Source organism: Bufo gargarizans, chromosome 7, assembly GCF_014858855.1.
Source record: "Bufo gargarizans isolate SCDJY-AF-19 chromosome 7, ASM1485885v1, whole genome shotgun sequence".
Taxonomy (NCBI): domain Eukaryota; kingdom Metazoa; phylum Chordata; class Amphibia; order Anura; family Bufonidae; genus Bufo; species Bufo gargarizans.
In genome coordinates this window covers 65,032,583-65,050,736 of record NC_058086.1, presented here as the reverse complement: position 1 = coordinate 65,050,736, position 18,154 = coordinate 65,032,583, and the positions used below count along the sequence as shown (strand labels likewise).

Sequence of the window (18,154 nt, the reverse complement as noted above, 5' to 3'; positions counted from 1 at the left end):
ACATCAGGGCGCCCCAGGCGCATGGATGACGTGATCGCATAGCACGTCATCCATGCGCATGGGGCGCTCTGACGTCACTCTGGAGCGCCCCGGGAGCCGCACGGATGGTAAGTATACCGCTCCCCCGCTCCCCACTACTACTATGGCAACCAGGACTTTATCAGCGTCCTGGCTGCCATAGTAACACTGAACGCATTTTGAAGATGGATCCGTCTTCAAATGCTTTCAGTACACTTGCGTTTTTCCGGCTCCGGCGTGTAATTCTGGCAAGTGGAGTACACGCCGGATCCGGACAACGCAAGTGTGAAAGAGGCCTTACGTGTGTGACTGTCATGCAGAATTGTTTTTCCCTTTGGGATTGCTGTATTAACTTGAAAAGTGTTAAATAAACGCTATAAAAAAAAAAAAAGACAAGACAAAAAAGGGAAAGGAGCGGCAGGAAAACTAGTACCATTGATGACTATGAGTGCGAGTCAAAATACTCACCCCAGAATCGCCAAGTTTTCTCAAATCAGTCTGGTTAACCAGTATGGCCGCTAAATGTTCCATTCTTCTAACCTCAGCAACACTAGTAATAAGATCAAGCTGCGAAGGTGGGACAGATCTCTTCCAAAAACTCGCAATCAGGCGCCTAGCTGCCGTCAAAATGTGCAAAGTTAGGGTGGGTTCACACTAGCATTACGGAGTCCGTTATGGCTTTCCGTTAAAACAGGGTTATAACGGAACATAACGGAACCCATAGGATGGAATGCAAAACGGAAGCCTTTAAACGGCATTCCGTTTTGCTCCGTCCTAATAGAAGTCTATGGGAAAACATAATGGATCCGTCTGGTTCCCGTTATGCAAGACGGAAAACAAAGTCCTGTCGACAGGACTTTTTTTTCCGTCTTGCATAACGGGAACCAGACGGATCCATTATGTTTTCCCATAGACTTCTATTAGGACTTCTATAATGCAAATCTATGGGCAGCAAACTGGATCCACCCTTCCGTCTTATGGATTCCGTTATGTTCTGTATCATGCGCTTCAGTATCCAGCACAGGCGCAGTACAGGGAAGGGGCGCACAGTCCAGAAGAGAACGGCTGGTGATCCTCTATCCTGTACTGTGCTTGTACCTCCCAACTTCTGAAAAGCAGAAAGAGGGTCGATAGAATGCCATGGCAAATTTTGTCAAGCTAGGCCACGCCTCTAATGCCGCGCCAAAACATAACTATACACACCCTATCCCTACATTCTCATTACTCTCCCTATGTGCCCCTCACAGTAGCAATGCCCATTGTGCCACTTCACAGTAGTTATGTCCATCCCCTATCCTAGTAGTTATGCCCAGATATGTGCCCCGTTCATAGTAGTTATTATTATTTATTATTATTAAAGCGCCATTCATTCCATAGCGCTGTACATATGATAAGGGGTGCACATACATAATACAGACAACTGCACTTACAATCTACATGGTATAGGAGAAGGGACACAGTAGGTGCGGGTGAAGCGGGTCATGGCGGTATAGAGGCAGCAGGGTCACTGGTTGTAGGCTTGTCTGAAGAGGTGGGTTTTCAGGTTTCTTTTGAAGGATTCCACTGTTGGTGAGAGTCTGATATGTTGGGGAAGCGAATTCCAGAGTATGGGGGATGCGATGGGGGAATGTGGGAAGAGGCGATAAGAAGAGAGGAGAGAAGGAGATCTTGTGAGCATCGGAGAGTGCGTGTGGGGGTGTATCAGGAAAGTAGCTCAGAGATGTAGGGAGGGGACAGGTTATGGACGGTCTTGTATGTATTTGTTAGTACTTTGAAGTGAATTCGCTGGGCAATGGGGAGCCAGGGAAGGGATTGGCAGAGGGGAGAGGCAGAGGAGTAATAGGGCGAGAGGTGGATTAGTCGGGCAGTAGAGTTGAGGATAGATTGGAGGGGTGCGAGAGTGCTAGACGGGATGCCACAGAGGAGAATGTTGCAGTAGTCTAGGCGGGAGGTGATGAGGGCATGTACAAGCATTTCCGCAGATTCAAAATTAAGGAAAGCGCGGGTGCGGGAGATGTTTTTGAGTTGGAGGAGGCAGGTGGTGGAAAGGGCATGGATGTGTGGTCGGAAGGAAAGGGCAGAATCCAAGGTCACTCCAAGGCAGCGGACTTTGTTGACCGGGGAGAGTGTGCAGCCATTGATCGTGATGGATAGGTCTGTTGGGGGAAGGGGGGGGGGGTGAGCAAGATGGGGGAAAGATGAGGAGTTCTGTTTTATCCATGTTAAGTTTTAGGAAAGCGAGAGGCGAAGAAGGATGATATAGAAGATAGGCATTGTGGGATTCTGGATAGTAAGGTGGTGATGTCTGGACCAGAGAGGTAGATCTGTGTGTCGTCAGCATAAGAGTGATACTGAAAGCCATGGGACTCTGAGATGTCCAGATATGTATCCTCTTCACGGTAGTTATGCCCAGATATGTGCCCCCTTCAATGTAGTTATGCCCAGATATGTATCCTTTTCATGGTAGTTATGCCCAGATATTTGCCCCTTCACAGTAATTATGCCAAGTGCCCTTCACAGTAGCAATGCCCATTGTGCCCCCTCACAGTAGTTATGCCTATGCCCCGTCCTAGTAGTTATGCCCAGATATGTGCCCTTTTCACTGTAGTTATGACCAGATATGTGCCCCTTCATTGTAGATATGCCCACATTATGCCCTCTTCGTGGTAATTATGTCCAGATATGTGCCCCCTTCACAGTAGTTATGCCTATGCCCCCTTCACTGTAGTTATGCCAGATCTGTGCCCCTTCATTAGTAGATATGCCCACATTGTGCCCTCTTCACGGTAGTTATGTCCAGATGCCCTTTGGATCTCAGCCTGTGACTGCTCAGATCCTACATAAACAATCATCTTCAAGAACAAAGTCTCCTACAAACAACCAGGATCAGACTCATCTCACAGCCCAAAAACAGGTTTCAAAACAAGGGGGCGGGGACGCCTTGACCACGCCCATTTAGCGGCACAGCTTATGATTAGCCCGTGCAAAGAAAGAGGCGTGGCCGCGGTATAAACACCGCCCTATGTAAAAATCTCTTTCATTCTGTTTGAAGCATTGCTGCAGAATAAGCCACGCCCACCCCACCCGCCTGCTCGTCTATTGCTAGGAGAGGTTGTTTCCATGACACTGACGTTGTGTAGAGGCGGCAACTGCGCAGGCGCAAGTGGCAGTTTTGGCAAGATGGCGGCGGGGCCAGTGAGGAGGCAGAGCTGGGGGATGCTGTGAGACAGTCAGAGGAGCGGACAGCGGCGTCACGGGCAGCAGGACCCGCTACACGGAGCTGACGAGAGGGCAGCACCAAGGGACATTCACGGCCTCAGAGGAAGGTATACGCGACACCCCGGGAGGCTACCGGACAGTGCGGGACACATGAGCCGGAGCAGTTCCCGGGAAGCACCGGTAGCGGCGGAAGAAGAAGAAACAGCCGGAGGTCCTTGAGGGCCGGGAGCGGGCCCTTGAGGGCCCCAGGCTCAGGATGAAGTTCGCAGAGCATCTGTCGGCTCATATCACCCCGGAGTGGAGGAAGCAGTACATCCAGTATGAGGTGAGGAGACGCATGTCTGCGTGCACACACTGCGCTATCTGCGGAACTACAGCCCCCAGCATGGCTGACACTCGTAGCATCCAGTAGGAGTCCTTTTCTGCATTATTCCCTAATATATCCTAATGGCTATGGGATGGTGACCCCAGATTAATGACCCTTAACCCCTAATGACAACCGAATGTGCCCCCAAACGGCGCCTGACAACCGTCCACGCGTGTCCTAAAGGAGCCCAGTCCTGATTGTCGCAAATAAATGGTACACGTTTTATTCCCATGATTATATATAATGTAACCATCGTGCACCTGCCACGAGCCGTGACCATGGAGGTGTCCATATATATAAAATTCGGATCCCTGCCCAAATTCGTCCGTCTCAGTTATCTCAGCGCGAGACGACTGATCTATAACTATTCTGGCGCCGCTTATCCGTTTTTTTTCATTCTCAAAATGTCCCATCACGAAGCATGACCGTTAGACGCCCCTGACTTACCTGCTGTATTATCGGCTCCTGGTAGAGGTGTAATGTAATTGTGCGAGAAGGACGTAGCGAGATTACCAGCGATCCGATTATCAAAGCCCCTAATCGCCCAAGAGAAGGGGTGAGGGCTGGGAAGCCCCCCCCTGTCGGGGGGAGACATCTGCTTTGTGCAGGCTCTGCTGAATCAGCAGCTTGTGAGGCGGCTCAGCCCGTGGAGCGGCCGGTCAGCGGAGCCCACAGGTTCTTAAGTCGGGCCGCGTGTCACCCGTCATGAGGTGGTGGTGGGGGGGGGGGGTTGGGAAGAGTGAGCCGGAGAACTGAGGTGACCGATCTATGGGGAACGCTAGTGAAACTACAAATCCCAGCACGCTACATTCACCGAGCTGAGCCAGTGTGCACGCTGGGAGTTGTAGTTTCACCACAGGTGCTGATCCCTGGTCTATGGCAATTCCCTAGTATTTTCAGTGCTGCTCTCCGCTCACATCGGCCGTGCCTCCAGACTGTGGACAGCTCCCAGATTTCTGATATCCACATCCTCGCTCTCCCCGAGGAGCTCAACTACAACTGCTCGCAAGGTGCTCACGGACAGATGTTACATGTTTTTTTAAATACATGGCATATTTTTAGTAATTTTCTTGTCTGAACAACAAAAAAAACTAATTAAAGGGTGTTTTTTTTTTATTTATAATTTTTTTTTTCTTGGGAAAAGAAAAGAAAACAAAACACGTTCACTAGAGGGTAAGGGTCCATTCACACGTCCGTTGTTTCTTTCCTGATCTCTTCTGTTTTTTGCGGAACAGATCTGGACCCATTCATTTTCAATGGGTCCTGAAAAAAATCGGACAGCACAATGTCTGATTTTTTTTTTTTTTTTTCAGGACCCATTGAAAATGAATGGAACCAGATCTGTTCCGCAAAAAACTGAACAGATCAGGAAAGTAACAACGGACGTGTGAATGGACCCTAAGGGCTCATTGAGACGGCCGTATGCTGTCCGCAAAAATGCGGATCCGTTTTTCTGCGGATTGGATGCTGTCCCATTCTTTTCTATGGGGCCCTTTTCTTCCATTGCACGGCTCAGCAAAAAAATGAAACATGTCCTATACTTGTCTGTGAAAATCAGGACATGGCCCTATTAAAGTCTATGGATCAGCAAAAAAACAGAACGCAATCCGTTTTTTTGCAGACATGCTGAACTGTCCACAAAAAAACGGATCCGCATTGTTGCGGACAGCATACGGCCGTCTGAATGAGCCCTAATGTAAGGAAATGTAACGGCATAATATAAAAGAAAGGAGTTCATGGATTGACCGATTTGCCAAGGCTGAGGCTCACCCACATCTGGGGTCTCTTTCAGCTATTGCTGAACTACAACTCTCAGTCTGCCTTCTCATGCTGGGAGTTGTACTACATTTTCGGACTGAGAGTAGAGCATCGCTGCGTGAGACTGCGGATTGTTACTGTGGAGGCGAAGATTGGCGCTGCGGCTGATAAGTCGCCTCGGTTCAGCTCCTCTTCAGACTGTGAGACTCGTTGGGGTCTTTTCACATGCGGCAGATTTGTAACAGAAATGTTGGCAAGTGTTGCGTTCATCTGGACAGGATTTCTGGAAACCCGTGTGGTTACCGCAGGAAAAAAGACCCCCTACGGTTGGGTGGAGCCGGTTTTCCATCAAAGAAAAATTTCGGTAATAGAAAAACATGTCTGGTGTATCAGGTGGGGATCTTTTCAGTTGGTCGGCGTCATCGCAAGTCCTACAGGCTGTAGCATGACAGGCGACTGAGCTGCCTTTCAGGATTCCGGGGAAGCGGAGCAGCCATTACTATTATGTGTACCTGGAACGTTGCGAGGACCTTGTGTTACTGGCAGAGCTCCAGCTCCGTGTAGTGCTGGGAATGGGCATCAATAGGAGCCTTTTGTTTGCATGTTGCGCAGGAGGCACAGGGCCATAAGGAAGGGAACGTCCTCCAAATAGCGATTCACAAAGTGCCTGACACTGGATCCTTGTGTTTAATGTGCACATGTGTATCTGTACCGAAGGCTCCAGCAAGAGGAGGACAGGTTCCTTCCACAGATTCACTCGCCACCCTCTAGCACAGGGATGCTCAACCTGCGGCCTTCCAGCTGTTGCAAAACTACAACTCCCAGCATGCTCTAATAACTGTAGGCTGTGCAGGCATGCTGGGAATTGTAGTTTTGCAACAGCTGAAGGGGCTGCAGGTTGAGCATCCCTGCTTCAGCACAATGGTCTCCGCTCTGTGGCTCAGCAGCTTGTATGAAACTACAGCTCCCAGCATGCTCCTGAGTTGTGGTTGTATACACACACACACACACACACACACACACAAACGCGATTTAGACTTCAGTCTTCGTCCTCCTGCGCTGGCCTCTTCAGCGCCAGTCTAAATGTAAGACGGCTTCATTGCTGGGGTGGATTTAGACCATTTTCCACACCTAAAACAGGCATATAAGATGTTAAATGAGACGCTCCTGCCAGCTTCCCCCCCCCCGCACCATGCCACCAAAAAGGGGGAAAAGTCACAGATTGTGTGTTTCAGTTGCATATTATCCAGGTTTGGTTTTGTTTTGTACATGAACCCTATGAACTTGTAAAGCGCTGCGGAATATTGTGGCGCTATATAAATACATTTTTTATATATATAATTTCTCTATATATTTTTGGAGATATATTATATATATTAGCAGGTACCTGTAGATGCTCATTAATGCTGTAGCAGATGGAAGCGTGTGCCATAATTCCCAATAATTGGGTCTGTGCTGGTTTCTTTGTAAGCAGCTGTGCACAGACAATGTGTTTCTATAGTAAAAGTGTCTATAGACATAATAATAGTATTCCATGGCGCTGTACATATATAAGGGGTGCACATATGTATTCCAGACAGTTGCACTAAGCATGACCCAGAAGAGTTAGACCGGTACAGAAGGCGAGCGGACCTTGCCGCGGGGCTTACCGTCTACAACGACCCGGCTGAGCAGAGGCAGTTTATGTAGCAGAAATTTCTTTGACTGAAAATCCGTTCCATTCATTTGACTGAGGTTTGCCGACCTCCATCTGCTCGCCTCCAACCCCGTTCAGATGAATGGAACTGATTTTCAGTCTCGGAAATGTCTGCTAGGTAATCTGCCGCAGCTGATGAGGGTGGTCGGCTCTGCACTGCCAGGGAAGACTCACTTTGGAAACCTGTGGCTGTTGGGGACATTTTGCAGACGTTTTTCCTATTGTCGGTCTTTGTGAGGCACGTGGTGCGTAGGGTTTGACTGTGAGGCGTTATCATTGTGTATTAATCTGTTGAGCCCTGACATGGTCAGTACGCCCTCCTATCTGTTTAGTAGCAAACTTCATTCCACGCACGTCCAGTTTAGTTGCCGTGATAAATCGCCAATCAATTCTTTAATAACCGCGTTTACTGGGCTGTTCTGCGTCTTCGCTGCACACATTGTGGAAGGAATGGGAATAAAGATTTGAGATAAAACCTGGCGTAGGGGGTGAAGCGAAGCACGTTTTATAGATATAGCTCATATGTATTCAGGGCTGGACAGATGCCCGGCGTGCTGGTCTCCTAGTATGCATTGGGTTAGGGTCTTTATTTACTAGTGCAATGGAATAAAAAGTTTTTTGTCATTTTATGCATCACTTCTAAACCCTCCCTCCCCCCCCATCATCCCCAAAGCAAGGAGAAGCCATCAGGCTTCATGCACACACCCGGTCTGTATTTCAGACTACAAAGAAGAGCTCTGCAAAATCCGGATACCTTCTGTGTGCACTCCCCTTAATACAAAGGACTGTTCTCCTCCGCAATACGGACCAGAATTGGACACCTTCTACACGGATCTGCAAAAAATAGAGCACAAGTTATATTACTCTGCTGTACAAGGTTTCCACGGCTAAGGGTATCTACACGTGGGGGTAGGTTTACAAACGGAAATTCCACACCAATCTTCGTGCTGATTTTTAATGGATTTATTTCCGCACCAAAAACCGCAAATGTTACTTTTTTTATTTATTTTTTATGGATTTGATGCAAAAAATCTGCACAGAAACAAATGACAGGCTACAGATTTCAGAATCCACCCGCAAGGTCAATTTTCACAGAGATGGAAAAACACAAAAAAAGTATAGATGAGACTTGTCTAACTTTGCTGGTACTTTATGTATTTTGCAGTCCACAAAACGTTGACTTCCCCCAAAAATACGGATGAGGTCCGTGTGACATCCGTGTTTTTATTTTTTATTTTTTTTGGGCTGACCCATTGTAACAATCCACAAAACAGACAAGATGACATATTTTAACGTACTTTAGCACTGGCGTTTATTCTTTTACGGTATTGAGTTCTGTCCTAGGGGCTCAATACCGGAAAATAACTGATCAGTTTTATCCTAATGCATTCTGAATGGAGAGCATGCTACGGTTTTATCTCCAGCCCAAAATCCTGAACACTTGCCGGAATGCCGGATCCGGCATTAATTCCCATTGAAATGCATTAATGCTGGAACCAGCCCCAAGTATTCCAGCAAAACGGATCCGGTCTTGCAGTCTGTGCATGCGCAGACCTTTAAAAATGCGAAAATAAATAAATACCAGATCAGTTTTTTCCTGATGACAACCAGAAAGACGGAACTGGTTTTGCAATGCATTTGAGAGACGGATCCGCATCCGGATCCGTCTCGCTAATACATCAGCTTGTGTCCGGATTGCCGGAACTGCCTGCCAGAATCCTCTGCGCAAGTGTGAAAGTACCCTTATGTGGGACTGCAGAACGCACATACGGCCGCATTCAATCCGCAAAAAGTGCAGATCGGATGCGGACCAAAAATACGTCCGTGTGTGTGAATGGGGCCTTACGCTGGGCTTTTTCCGCAGCATGTGCAGGGAGCCTATATATCGGTTAGAGCAGACGACCAGGTAATTACAGGTGAGTCAGTCACTGGTTTCCATCCCCCTGTAGCTGACGCAGCAGAGAACAGCTAGCCCTCGTCCCTGCACATGTCCGCTTATGTGACCGGAGATAATGTCCTGATGCTGGGAAAGACATGGTGTGGCCTGATGACATCATGTGAACTGTTCTCCAGACGTTCCTCTGTTATTCCCTTGGGATCATAACCACAGTAAATAAGTTTTCTTTCTAAAGCCTCATTCACACGTCAGTGTTTCACGGACAGCACATGTCCCCATTCGTTTTAATGTGTGTATTCGGACATCAGTGTTGTAGCACGGTCCGTGGGTCATGTCCATTATAGTCTATGGGTTCGTGAAAACCACGGATGCCTTCCGTGTTGCATCCGTGTTTCATGGATCATTAAGAAGAGATGCTTTGAAAATTATTTTTCAGCTGTTCAGTGAAACACGGATCCTTCTCGGACAGCTTCACGGATGCATCACTGACCACCTGCTCACGGATTTGAGCATGGACACGGACATGTGAATGAGGCTTAAAAGGATCACCCAATGCCAAATAGAGAGCCTAACAGCGCTGCGTAAATGGCCGTGTCCCCTCCAGACTGCTCGCTGCTTCATCCTAGCTGTCATGTTCTCTTAATGAGATCCATGTCAGAGGAAGAGACCGAGTAGCTTTCAGCTCCGCATCCTGCTCCGCTCCCATGTAGCAGCCATTAATGCAATCAAACCGTCGGCGGGGTCAGAGATGCTAATTGCGCTCCCGGCATGGTAATGATCTCCTCCGCCTGTGCTCGTCCCGGGTCCTGCTGCATGTACGTAGCAGACAGCTTCTCTGCTGATCATTCATGCATTGTTCTAGCTACTTTGGCCCGTGTTCAGAAAGGTGCAGCTTTAATGGCCGTACCATATGATTGGGTACTCGCTGCATTTCAAATGCTGGGACGTCGCCAGGAGTTGGATGTTCTGCCGCTGCGCGTAGAGGGAGTGCTAGTGCTTTTGTTGCTCTGAAGGCCAACGCCATGTGTTCCTGAAGGGGAAACCCATTTAAAAAATACATTGATTCAATTACTGTGTGTTTTATACAAAAAAAGAAAAGCTCTTTTACTTCCATGTATTGGCGGCTTTATTTGCTGTTTGGTAGTGATGAGCAACAAGGTTGCCCCATTATTACATAGTTGTGTAGTTAGCAGGTTGAACGTGATGGACTTTTATCTTTTTACAACCCAAGGATAGGAGAGGAGTTAGGTTACGTGCATACAACCGTAGATATTTTGCGGTCCACAAACTGCCACTACGGGCCAGATGCATGCTGCATTTTCACGAACCCCATAGTAGAAATGCCTATTCTTGTCTGCAAAACAGACAAGAATAGGACATGTTCTATAATTTGCGGGGCGGGTAAAACATCCGTGTGCTGTATATAGAAATGAATAGGTATGCATCGGACGCGGAAGAAAAATAGTCATGTGAATGAGGCCATAAACGGGTTATCCCATGACTAATGTAAAAAATGGCATCATATAGTACATGACAACCACTTTTTAACAAAGCTAGAACCAGCCCTGTACCTCACATGGATCAAGAGATCTTCCCATTCATTGTTCTGCTAGATTTATATCAAGCTGAAAGCTCAAAGTAGGGAGCGTGTCCTTTCTGCTGCATCTCTCTCCCCTATCACAGCTCAGGAGGCAGTTGAAGGATGAAACTGAGCATGTGCGGCCATCTCGGCAAGAAGGACAAAGAAATAAGAAAGACAAAAAACAGCAGGTGGCGCTATACAGATACATTTTATTGAATAGTTCAGTGGCTATACATAATTTTGAATTACATGCAATTGCAAAAGTATTCAAATCCAGGGCCTGATTTGAAATTTTTTTCATATTTTTCTTGGGACAACCCCTTTAAGGGAATGGGAATGAGAAGCCAGAATTCTACACCTTTTCATGAGTAGCAATGTTATTTAATTCTAAGAATTCATCTAGGCTTTTTTTAAAACCATCCACTCTTCCTGCTGTGACCACGTCCTGAGGTAGATTAGTCCACAGATTTACAGTTCTTCTAACGTTTTCTTTTCCAGACGGAGGCAGCACACCCTTGTCTTTTGTGGGGATTTTTACATGAAACTGCTTTTTAATTTTTTTTATATATATATTTTTTGGGTTCGGGACGTTTTATATAAGTTAATCGCCTCTTCTCAACTCTAAATACATTTAAAAGCTTTCCGGGACTTATGTATTGATGAACTATCCTCGGGATAGGGCATAAATATCAGATTGGCAGCGGTCCGACACCTGGGACCCCCACTATTTGAGGAGGCAGCGCCGCCGATTTTTTTTTTTTTTTTTGCAGATAATTGGATGGCGAATAAATGGGTCTGAGCTCCGCCTCAACCCCGTGACCGATGGCTGTGATGTCTTCACACAGCTGATTTGATGGGAGTCCCAGAAAGTTGGATCCCCACCGATCTGATATTGATGACCTATCCTGAGGCTAGGTCATCAATATCAGAATCTCGGAAAAAAACCTTTAAATCATTTAATCTTTCCTCATGACTAAGACCCTCCATCCCCTTATCAGTTTAGTTGCTCTCCTTTGTACTCTCTCCAGCTCCAGGGCATCCTTTCTGCATGTTCCAGGGGAGGCAGCTCATCTGTAGTAGGATGGGGTCTGCAGAGTCATACAATCTGGTCATCGGTGACTGATGAGAATTGAGAACACTTCTGATCAACAAGGATGGCTTCCAAGTGAAGGTTGTCCTAACTGTCAGTAAAATAAGCGACGCCTATTTGAATGTAATTTTGAGCAGGTGATTGCTGAAAACGATGGCAGTTTTACGCTGGGTTCACACCTGAGCGTTTTACAGCGCGTTCCTACGCGCTGTAAAACGCTCAACACAGAGAAACCAATGATTCCCTATGGGAATGGTTCACACCTGGGCGTTTTACAGCGCGTACGATCGCGCTGTAAAACGCCCGATGCTCAAACAAGTACAGGAGCTTTTTTTGGCGCGTTTGACGCGCGTTTGGGCCATAGACTCTTTGGACCACACTGCTGTCAATCACCCAAACGCGCGTCAAACGCGCGTTCACTATTTAAAAAAACGCGCGACAAAAACGCGCATAGAAACGCGCGTTTGAGAAACGCCTAGGTGTGAACCCAGCGTCATGGAGAAGTCTGGTAAAGAACAACCACAGAATTTCAGGTTGCCAAGTATTGACTGTGGCCATACAGTGCTGTTTTCCCTTTATTAATTCTCCTAGGTTTGGTGGTAGATTATGTTGATTTCTTTTTTGGGGGGGGGGGAATAAATGCAATGTGAATAGGGTTTCGGTTTGTCGTACTTGCTTTGGCAGCATCTCCTGGTTTTGTCTGTAAATAAGCTCATATTCCAGTGCCTCTTACTGGTTTGCATGTACCATATTACAGCCAGTACTGTTCCTAGGGGTTATCTTACTCCAGCAAATGGCATCTATCATGTGGTAATGATACAAAAGAAACAAAGAAAAGAGGAGACTTTTTCACGGGTGCTGCTTGCTGAAGAAACTTTCAACTGTGTGTTCTTGGTGTATCTGTGTAGAAAAGCAACGCATGTCGGGGCTGGACCAGGTGTTGCACAATAACCGCGCCTGCCTCTCTAGTGGCCAGGACAGCGGGAGCGCGCATCGGTCGATGCTTTTTTGTAAAGTGTGCAAGAACAGCCACCGCTGCTGCATTGTGGTCGTAACCCCTGGAAACAAGCAGTGTATAATGTGATGAAAACTGAATGAAGCCAGCAAAGGGGGCAACATGGATAATAACAATACATTAGTAAGTGCCTTGTATTAAAGGGCATCTGTCAGCAGATCTGTCCCTATGACACTGGCTGACCTGTTACATGTGCGCCTTGGCAGCTGAAGGCATCCGTGTTGGTCCCATGTTCATATGTGCCCGCATTGCTGAGAAAAATGATGCTTTAATACATGCAAATCTAGGAGCAACGGGGGCGTTACCATTACACCTAGAGGCTCTGCTCTCTCTGCACCTGCCGCGCCCTCTGTACTTTGAATGACAGGGCCAGGCAGTTAAAAAGTAATCACTGCCTGGTCCTGTCAATCAGCGTGGAGAGGGCGCTGCAGTTGTAGAGAAAGCAAAGCCTCTAGGTGTAATGGCAACGCCCCCGTTGCTCCTAGAGGATAATTTGCATATATTAAAACATCATTTTTCTCAGCAATGCGGGGACATATGAACATGGGACCAACACAGATGCTTTCAGCTGCCAAGTGCACATGTAACAGGTCAGCCGGTGTCACAGGGACAGATCTGCTGACAGATGCATTTTAACTTTTCTCTAGAGGATAAATGCCATTTGCTGAAGTGAGACGGCCCCGTTAAGGGTGCCATATAACGTATCACCTCCCAGTGTGACAATGCTGCTTCTATAGGGCAATACAATATATAGGGTCTGGTGGACCCTGTTGTAAGAACCGTGTACAGGAAAACATCTGTGCAGAATATCGGAAGCAGGGGTCCTGTTCATATTGAGCCATGAGGGCTGTTACTGCAGAGTCAAGGTAAGAAGGTGCAGTCCAAATCGGTTTCGTCTGCTTGTATAAAGTCAGATTCTGCCGCTCACATCTGGCTTGAAGAATGTCAGATGTGCACATGGCAGTCCCGCTAAGGCCCTATTCACATATCGGCTTATGAGCGTATGCCGAGCATTCATGTGTGCGCGGTGTCTGACCCCCGACTGATCAGCTAGTGATGGCCTATCCTGACGATGGGCAATCAAGTAAAAAAGTCTGGAAAAGCCCTTTTAAGGCTCTGTTCACACCACACAGTTTTAACCCTTTCAGCCCCGGAGGGTTTTCCGGTGCGCTGTCCGCATCTTTTGCGGTCCCATTAAAGTGAATGGGTCCGCGTTCGACCTGCAATAAATGGGGACCGAATGCGGACAAAAGATATGTTCATGTGCATGAGCCCTAAAGTGGAGACCGAGCACACGCTGCCACTCCATTCACATGCCTTCCTTTAGTCCCTCAGACCTTGTGTGGAGCAGAAAGTGCATGCTCAGGCGTTTCTCCATTTAAACGCGTGGAGCACAGGGCCCCTGTTCTCATGATCGTGGGGGTCCCAGCAGTCGAGGCTCCAGCAGTTGGACACCTACAGATAGGGTGATAAGTTGTCATGATTGGAATACCCTCTAACGTCGCACATTTGGCCGCAGTGCTGAATACTAACAGGGCAAATGAAGGTGGGGCACCAAACAAAAGAAATCCCATTGAATTAGAGGAGTGATTGACGGACAAACGGCCCGCAGGAAGATACATGAAGCGATTGATCCGAGAAGTCAGTGATGATATTCTGTAAAAGGCAGAGGTCCCAGGGGATGGTGTATTGATCAGAGGTGGAGGGCTGTCCACATCCTGCTAGGTCTCATGTCTCCATCTATGGTCTTGTGTGCGAGTGACACGATCATAAAGTGAGCTGCTTGCTAGAGATGTTTATCTGTGTGTGCGGGGCGCTGTGCTCGATGCATCGGCGTCAAGTGCTGCAATATATCTGCAGATATGGAAAGAAACCACTGGGCCATTGAGGAAACGTGAAATCGTCTTGGTTGCGGCACACAGTTGTCGGACAGATTAACGGGGTTAACGTTCCTGATGATCCGCCCATGTAAAGGTGCCGCAAATCACCCGATGAACGAGTAAAACTCTTGTTCACAGTTGTAATGATCTTTCATGCGTAATCAGCAATCTGCTGTCGTGAACAATGGGGGTCATTTGCTAAAACTGGCTTTTTTCACCGGTCTTTGTTTCTCTTCCTGCGCTGTCATAGCTTGTGCCTAATTTATGCCAAGCAGCGCGTCTCGTCATAAATTAGGTACACCCAAATGTACAAAGCAGCGACAATATATTGTTGTATGGGCATTAAAAAAAAGTCAGAAAAAGGGGATTTGAGACTTAAAAAAAAAAAAAATGTATTCCTAAAGCATCCGTGAATCTGTATGAGGACAAGGGATGGCAGTAGTCGTGCAGTGGAGGCGATCACATGTAGATACAGCTCTTTCCTCTACAGACGAGCAGGCAATTATCGGGAAGGAATAAATGGTCCCTTCCCAATAATTGCTTTGCTCTGTCGCGCAGTCTAAATCTACCTTTAGTTGCAGTCTGTCTACAATGAAGGTGCTGTGTCTTTCCAGCATCTTGGATACTAAGGTCTCTTTCACACAAGAGTAATGGATTAGGTCCGGGTGCGTTCAGTGAAACTCGCACCTTTTTATTTTATTTTTTCCGCGCGGGTGCAATGCGTTTTGATGCATTTTTCACACGCGAGATAAACAGAAGGTTTTCAAACAACATCCCATAGCAACTATCGGTGAAAAACGCATTGCATTCGCACCTGCTTCCGGATGCAATGCGTTTTTCACTGAAGCCCCATTCACTTCTATAGGGCCAGGGCTGCCTGAAATACACAGAATATAGAACATGCTGCGTTTTCTGATACGCTCATGTACACAGACCCATTGAAATGAATGGGTCAGGATTCAATGCGGGCGCTATGTGTTCACGTCTCGCATTGCACCCACGTGGAAAACTCGCTTGTGTGAAAGGGGCAGAACTCCCATCATACCCTGAGGACTGTTGGGGCTTGTAGTTTCATCTGGAGAGCTGAAAATTGCAGACTGAAGTTTGTAATGACTAAAATGAGTAAGGCGTGTGATGGAGAACACTAGCTGAGGAGGTACCTGGCCGTTTGGGTGCTCACATGCGACATCCGTATTGGATGCTGTAGGTCATTTAAGGGCCCGGGGACATCACCCTGTGCGTCACTTCCATCCTCATCCATTTGTATTCATTAATACGCAGTTTCTCATTTCCCGGGGAGCATATCTAGTAGGCAGTGTTGGCTAATTGATTTTGGCTGTCCCTGTTACAAGCAGGGTGTGTGGGATTGTGTAGGAAAGCCTCCTGTTTTATGTTATCTTGAAGCGTAGGCGTGCGGAATAAGATGACTGCGGGGACTTGTGGGGTGACAGACGACCTGCAGGAAACCTGTGAGTGCGGAGAATTAAAGGGGATGGTCTTCACATTGACTGTATAATGTGAGGTCATGTATGGGATCTAATAGATAGTGGTGGCATCTGCAGGGTATGTCACGTGCCACTTGATTCACGTGGCATCGCCTCCCCCTGCCTAAACTGGTTGTAAAGAAGGCCTAACATAATGGGGTAAGTCAGGTGACCTTCATCCAGCATCATCAAGGTCACTGATTATGGGTAGAGGTTTTCTCTAGACAAGGGGATCGTTGTAAACCCCTTTAAGGACCGCCCCAGTTTGGGCCCTCACAACTAAATAATTTATTTATTAATTTTTTTATAAAGGGAACCCGTCATCAACATTACGCTGATCTCACAGAGGGCAGTATAAAGTAGTGACAGAAATGCTGATGTCAGCGATGTGTCACTGATGAGCTAAAAGTCAGAGGTTGCCGAGAACCATAATCATTGTAGCTCAGGCCTTGTAAAGAGTCAAATCTACCTGGGAAGAGTCAGAGTTAGGGCTCATGCACACGACCGTTGTTGTTTTGCGGTCCGTTTTTCACAGATCCATTGTTCCATATCTGAGGGGGTTTTTTTTTCTCTCCCATTCAAGTCCTCTTCCGTTCCTTTATTCCACAAAACATATCCGTATGGTTTCGGTATTTGATCCGTTTTTTTGCTGATCGGAAGCAGTAACTTATTGCTCATATGTTTGGTGATTAATATGGGCTGGGCATAGCATTTCTACAGTATGGATCCACAAAATACGGATGTGTTCTGTGTGCGTTCCGTATTTTTTGCGGACCCATTGACTTGAATGGGGCCTCGGACCGTGATTTGCGGACAATAATAGGACATGCACTACTTTTTTGCGGAATGGAAATACAGAAATACGGAAACGGAATGCACACTGAGTACCTTCCGTTGTTTTTGCGGACCCATTGAAGTTAATGGTTCTGCATACGGTCCGCAAATAAAAACTGAACGTAAGCGGAAAGAAAATACGTTCGTGTGCATGAGCCCTTATTCATAATCTCCTGCACTGTCGCCCATCGCTGATGATTGGGAGTTCTCTCCTAGAGAGAAAGGGAGACAACTAGGTAGAAGACTGCCAGTCATCAGCAGGTGGGCAGGAGAGCAGGAATTCATGAATAATCAGGACCATTCTCAGGTGGCCGGGACTCTTCCAGGACCAGAAAGATATATTTCAAGGACAGCACCAATGTCCCAAGTCTTTGGAAGCCTCACTGTCACCAGCAGTAAGACAATTTCCCACTGTCAATAATGGACATAAGAATACAGATGAGACGTGACCAGCGTCTTCCTTTTATGCAAGATTTATTTCCAACCAACACAGCAGACAGGCAACGTTTCAGCTTTGAGATCCGTTGAAGTAGATAGTTCCGCCTACGGTCCGCCAAAAAAACGTAACGGAAAGAAAATACATCCGTGGGCATGAGGCCTTAGTAAAGAATTACATTCCCTCTAAAATAATGTTCCACAATTGTTATTTCATAGGAAGCATCAGCCTGTAAAGAGAGGTGGCGGGTCATCTTCAGTTTGTACCAGCCGCTCACTTGCTGACTTCTCTTTCTGTCATTTTTGTGTATGAACCTGGCATTTTGTCATAATCAAATGTCCAACATTGACTTTTATAAGTCCAACATGTGGGTTTTTTCTAAAGGGAGCTCATCCCCTCCAGAATTGGTTTCAAGGTAAGCATACCGCCATGTATAGTAGATGCCTTGACATATAGCCTGTAATCCTGACAAATGTTGTTTTTTTTTATTTATTTTTTTATTGCCCCTCCATAATCACACCTAGCGCTTCCCCCTTGTTTGATTGACACAGTAAAAGCCGGAAGCATTACTCAGGATTAGAGGACCAGGTTTTCACAAGAAGGGTCTGGTTATGCTTTGCGGCACCGCCCTACATGGCAGTATGCTTACCTTGAAACCAGTTATGGAGGAGACCGACTTCTCTTTAATTTTCTTAAAGTTTACATTTAAAAGATGAGCAATTCGACCCAATGAAATGACCCCCCCCCCCCCATCAAATACAATGTTGTAAATTCAGGTGTGCTGTGTGTCTAAATCTGGGGAGAACTGCAGTGATTGGATCCTGCGAAAAGGAATTCCAAGCCCTTGGGTTGTGCATATATCCTGCTGACCGTATACA

At 46.9% G+C, this 18,154-nt stretch overlaps 1 protein-coding gene across 1 annotated transcript in view; it reads left to right on the top strand.

Annotated features, from left to right (window-relative positions):
* Window positions 1-3,177: 3,177 nt before the first annotated feature.
* XPR1 (xenotropic and polytropic retrovirus receptor 1) overlaps window positions 3,178-18,154 on the top strand; it is a 124,391-nt gene continuing 109,414 nt past the window's right edge. The window contains 1 exon segment of the mRNA XM_044301048.1: window positions 3,178-3,562. Coding sequence (XP_044156983.1) covers window positions 3,494-3,562 — 69 coding nt within the window. The 5' untranslated portion in view covers window positions 3,178-3,493.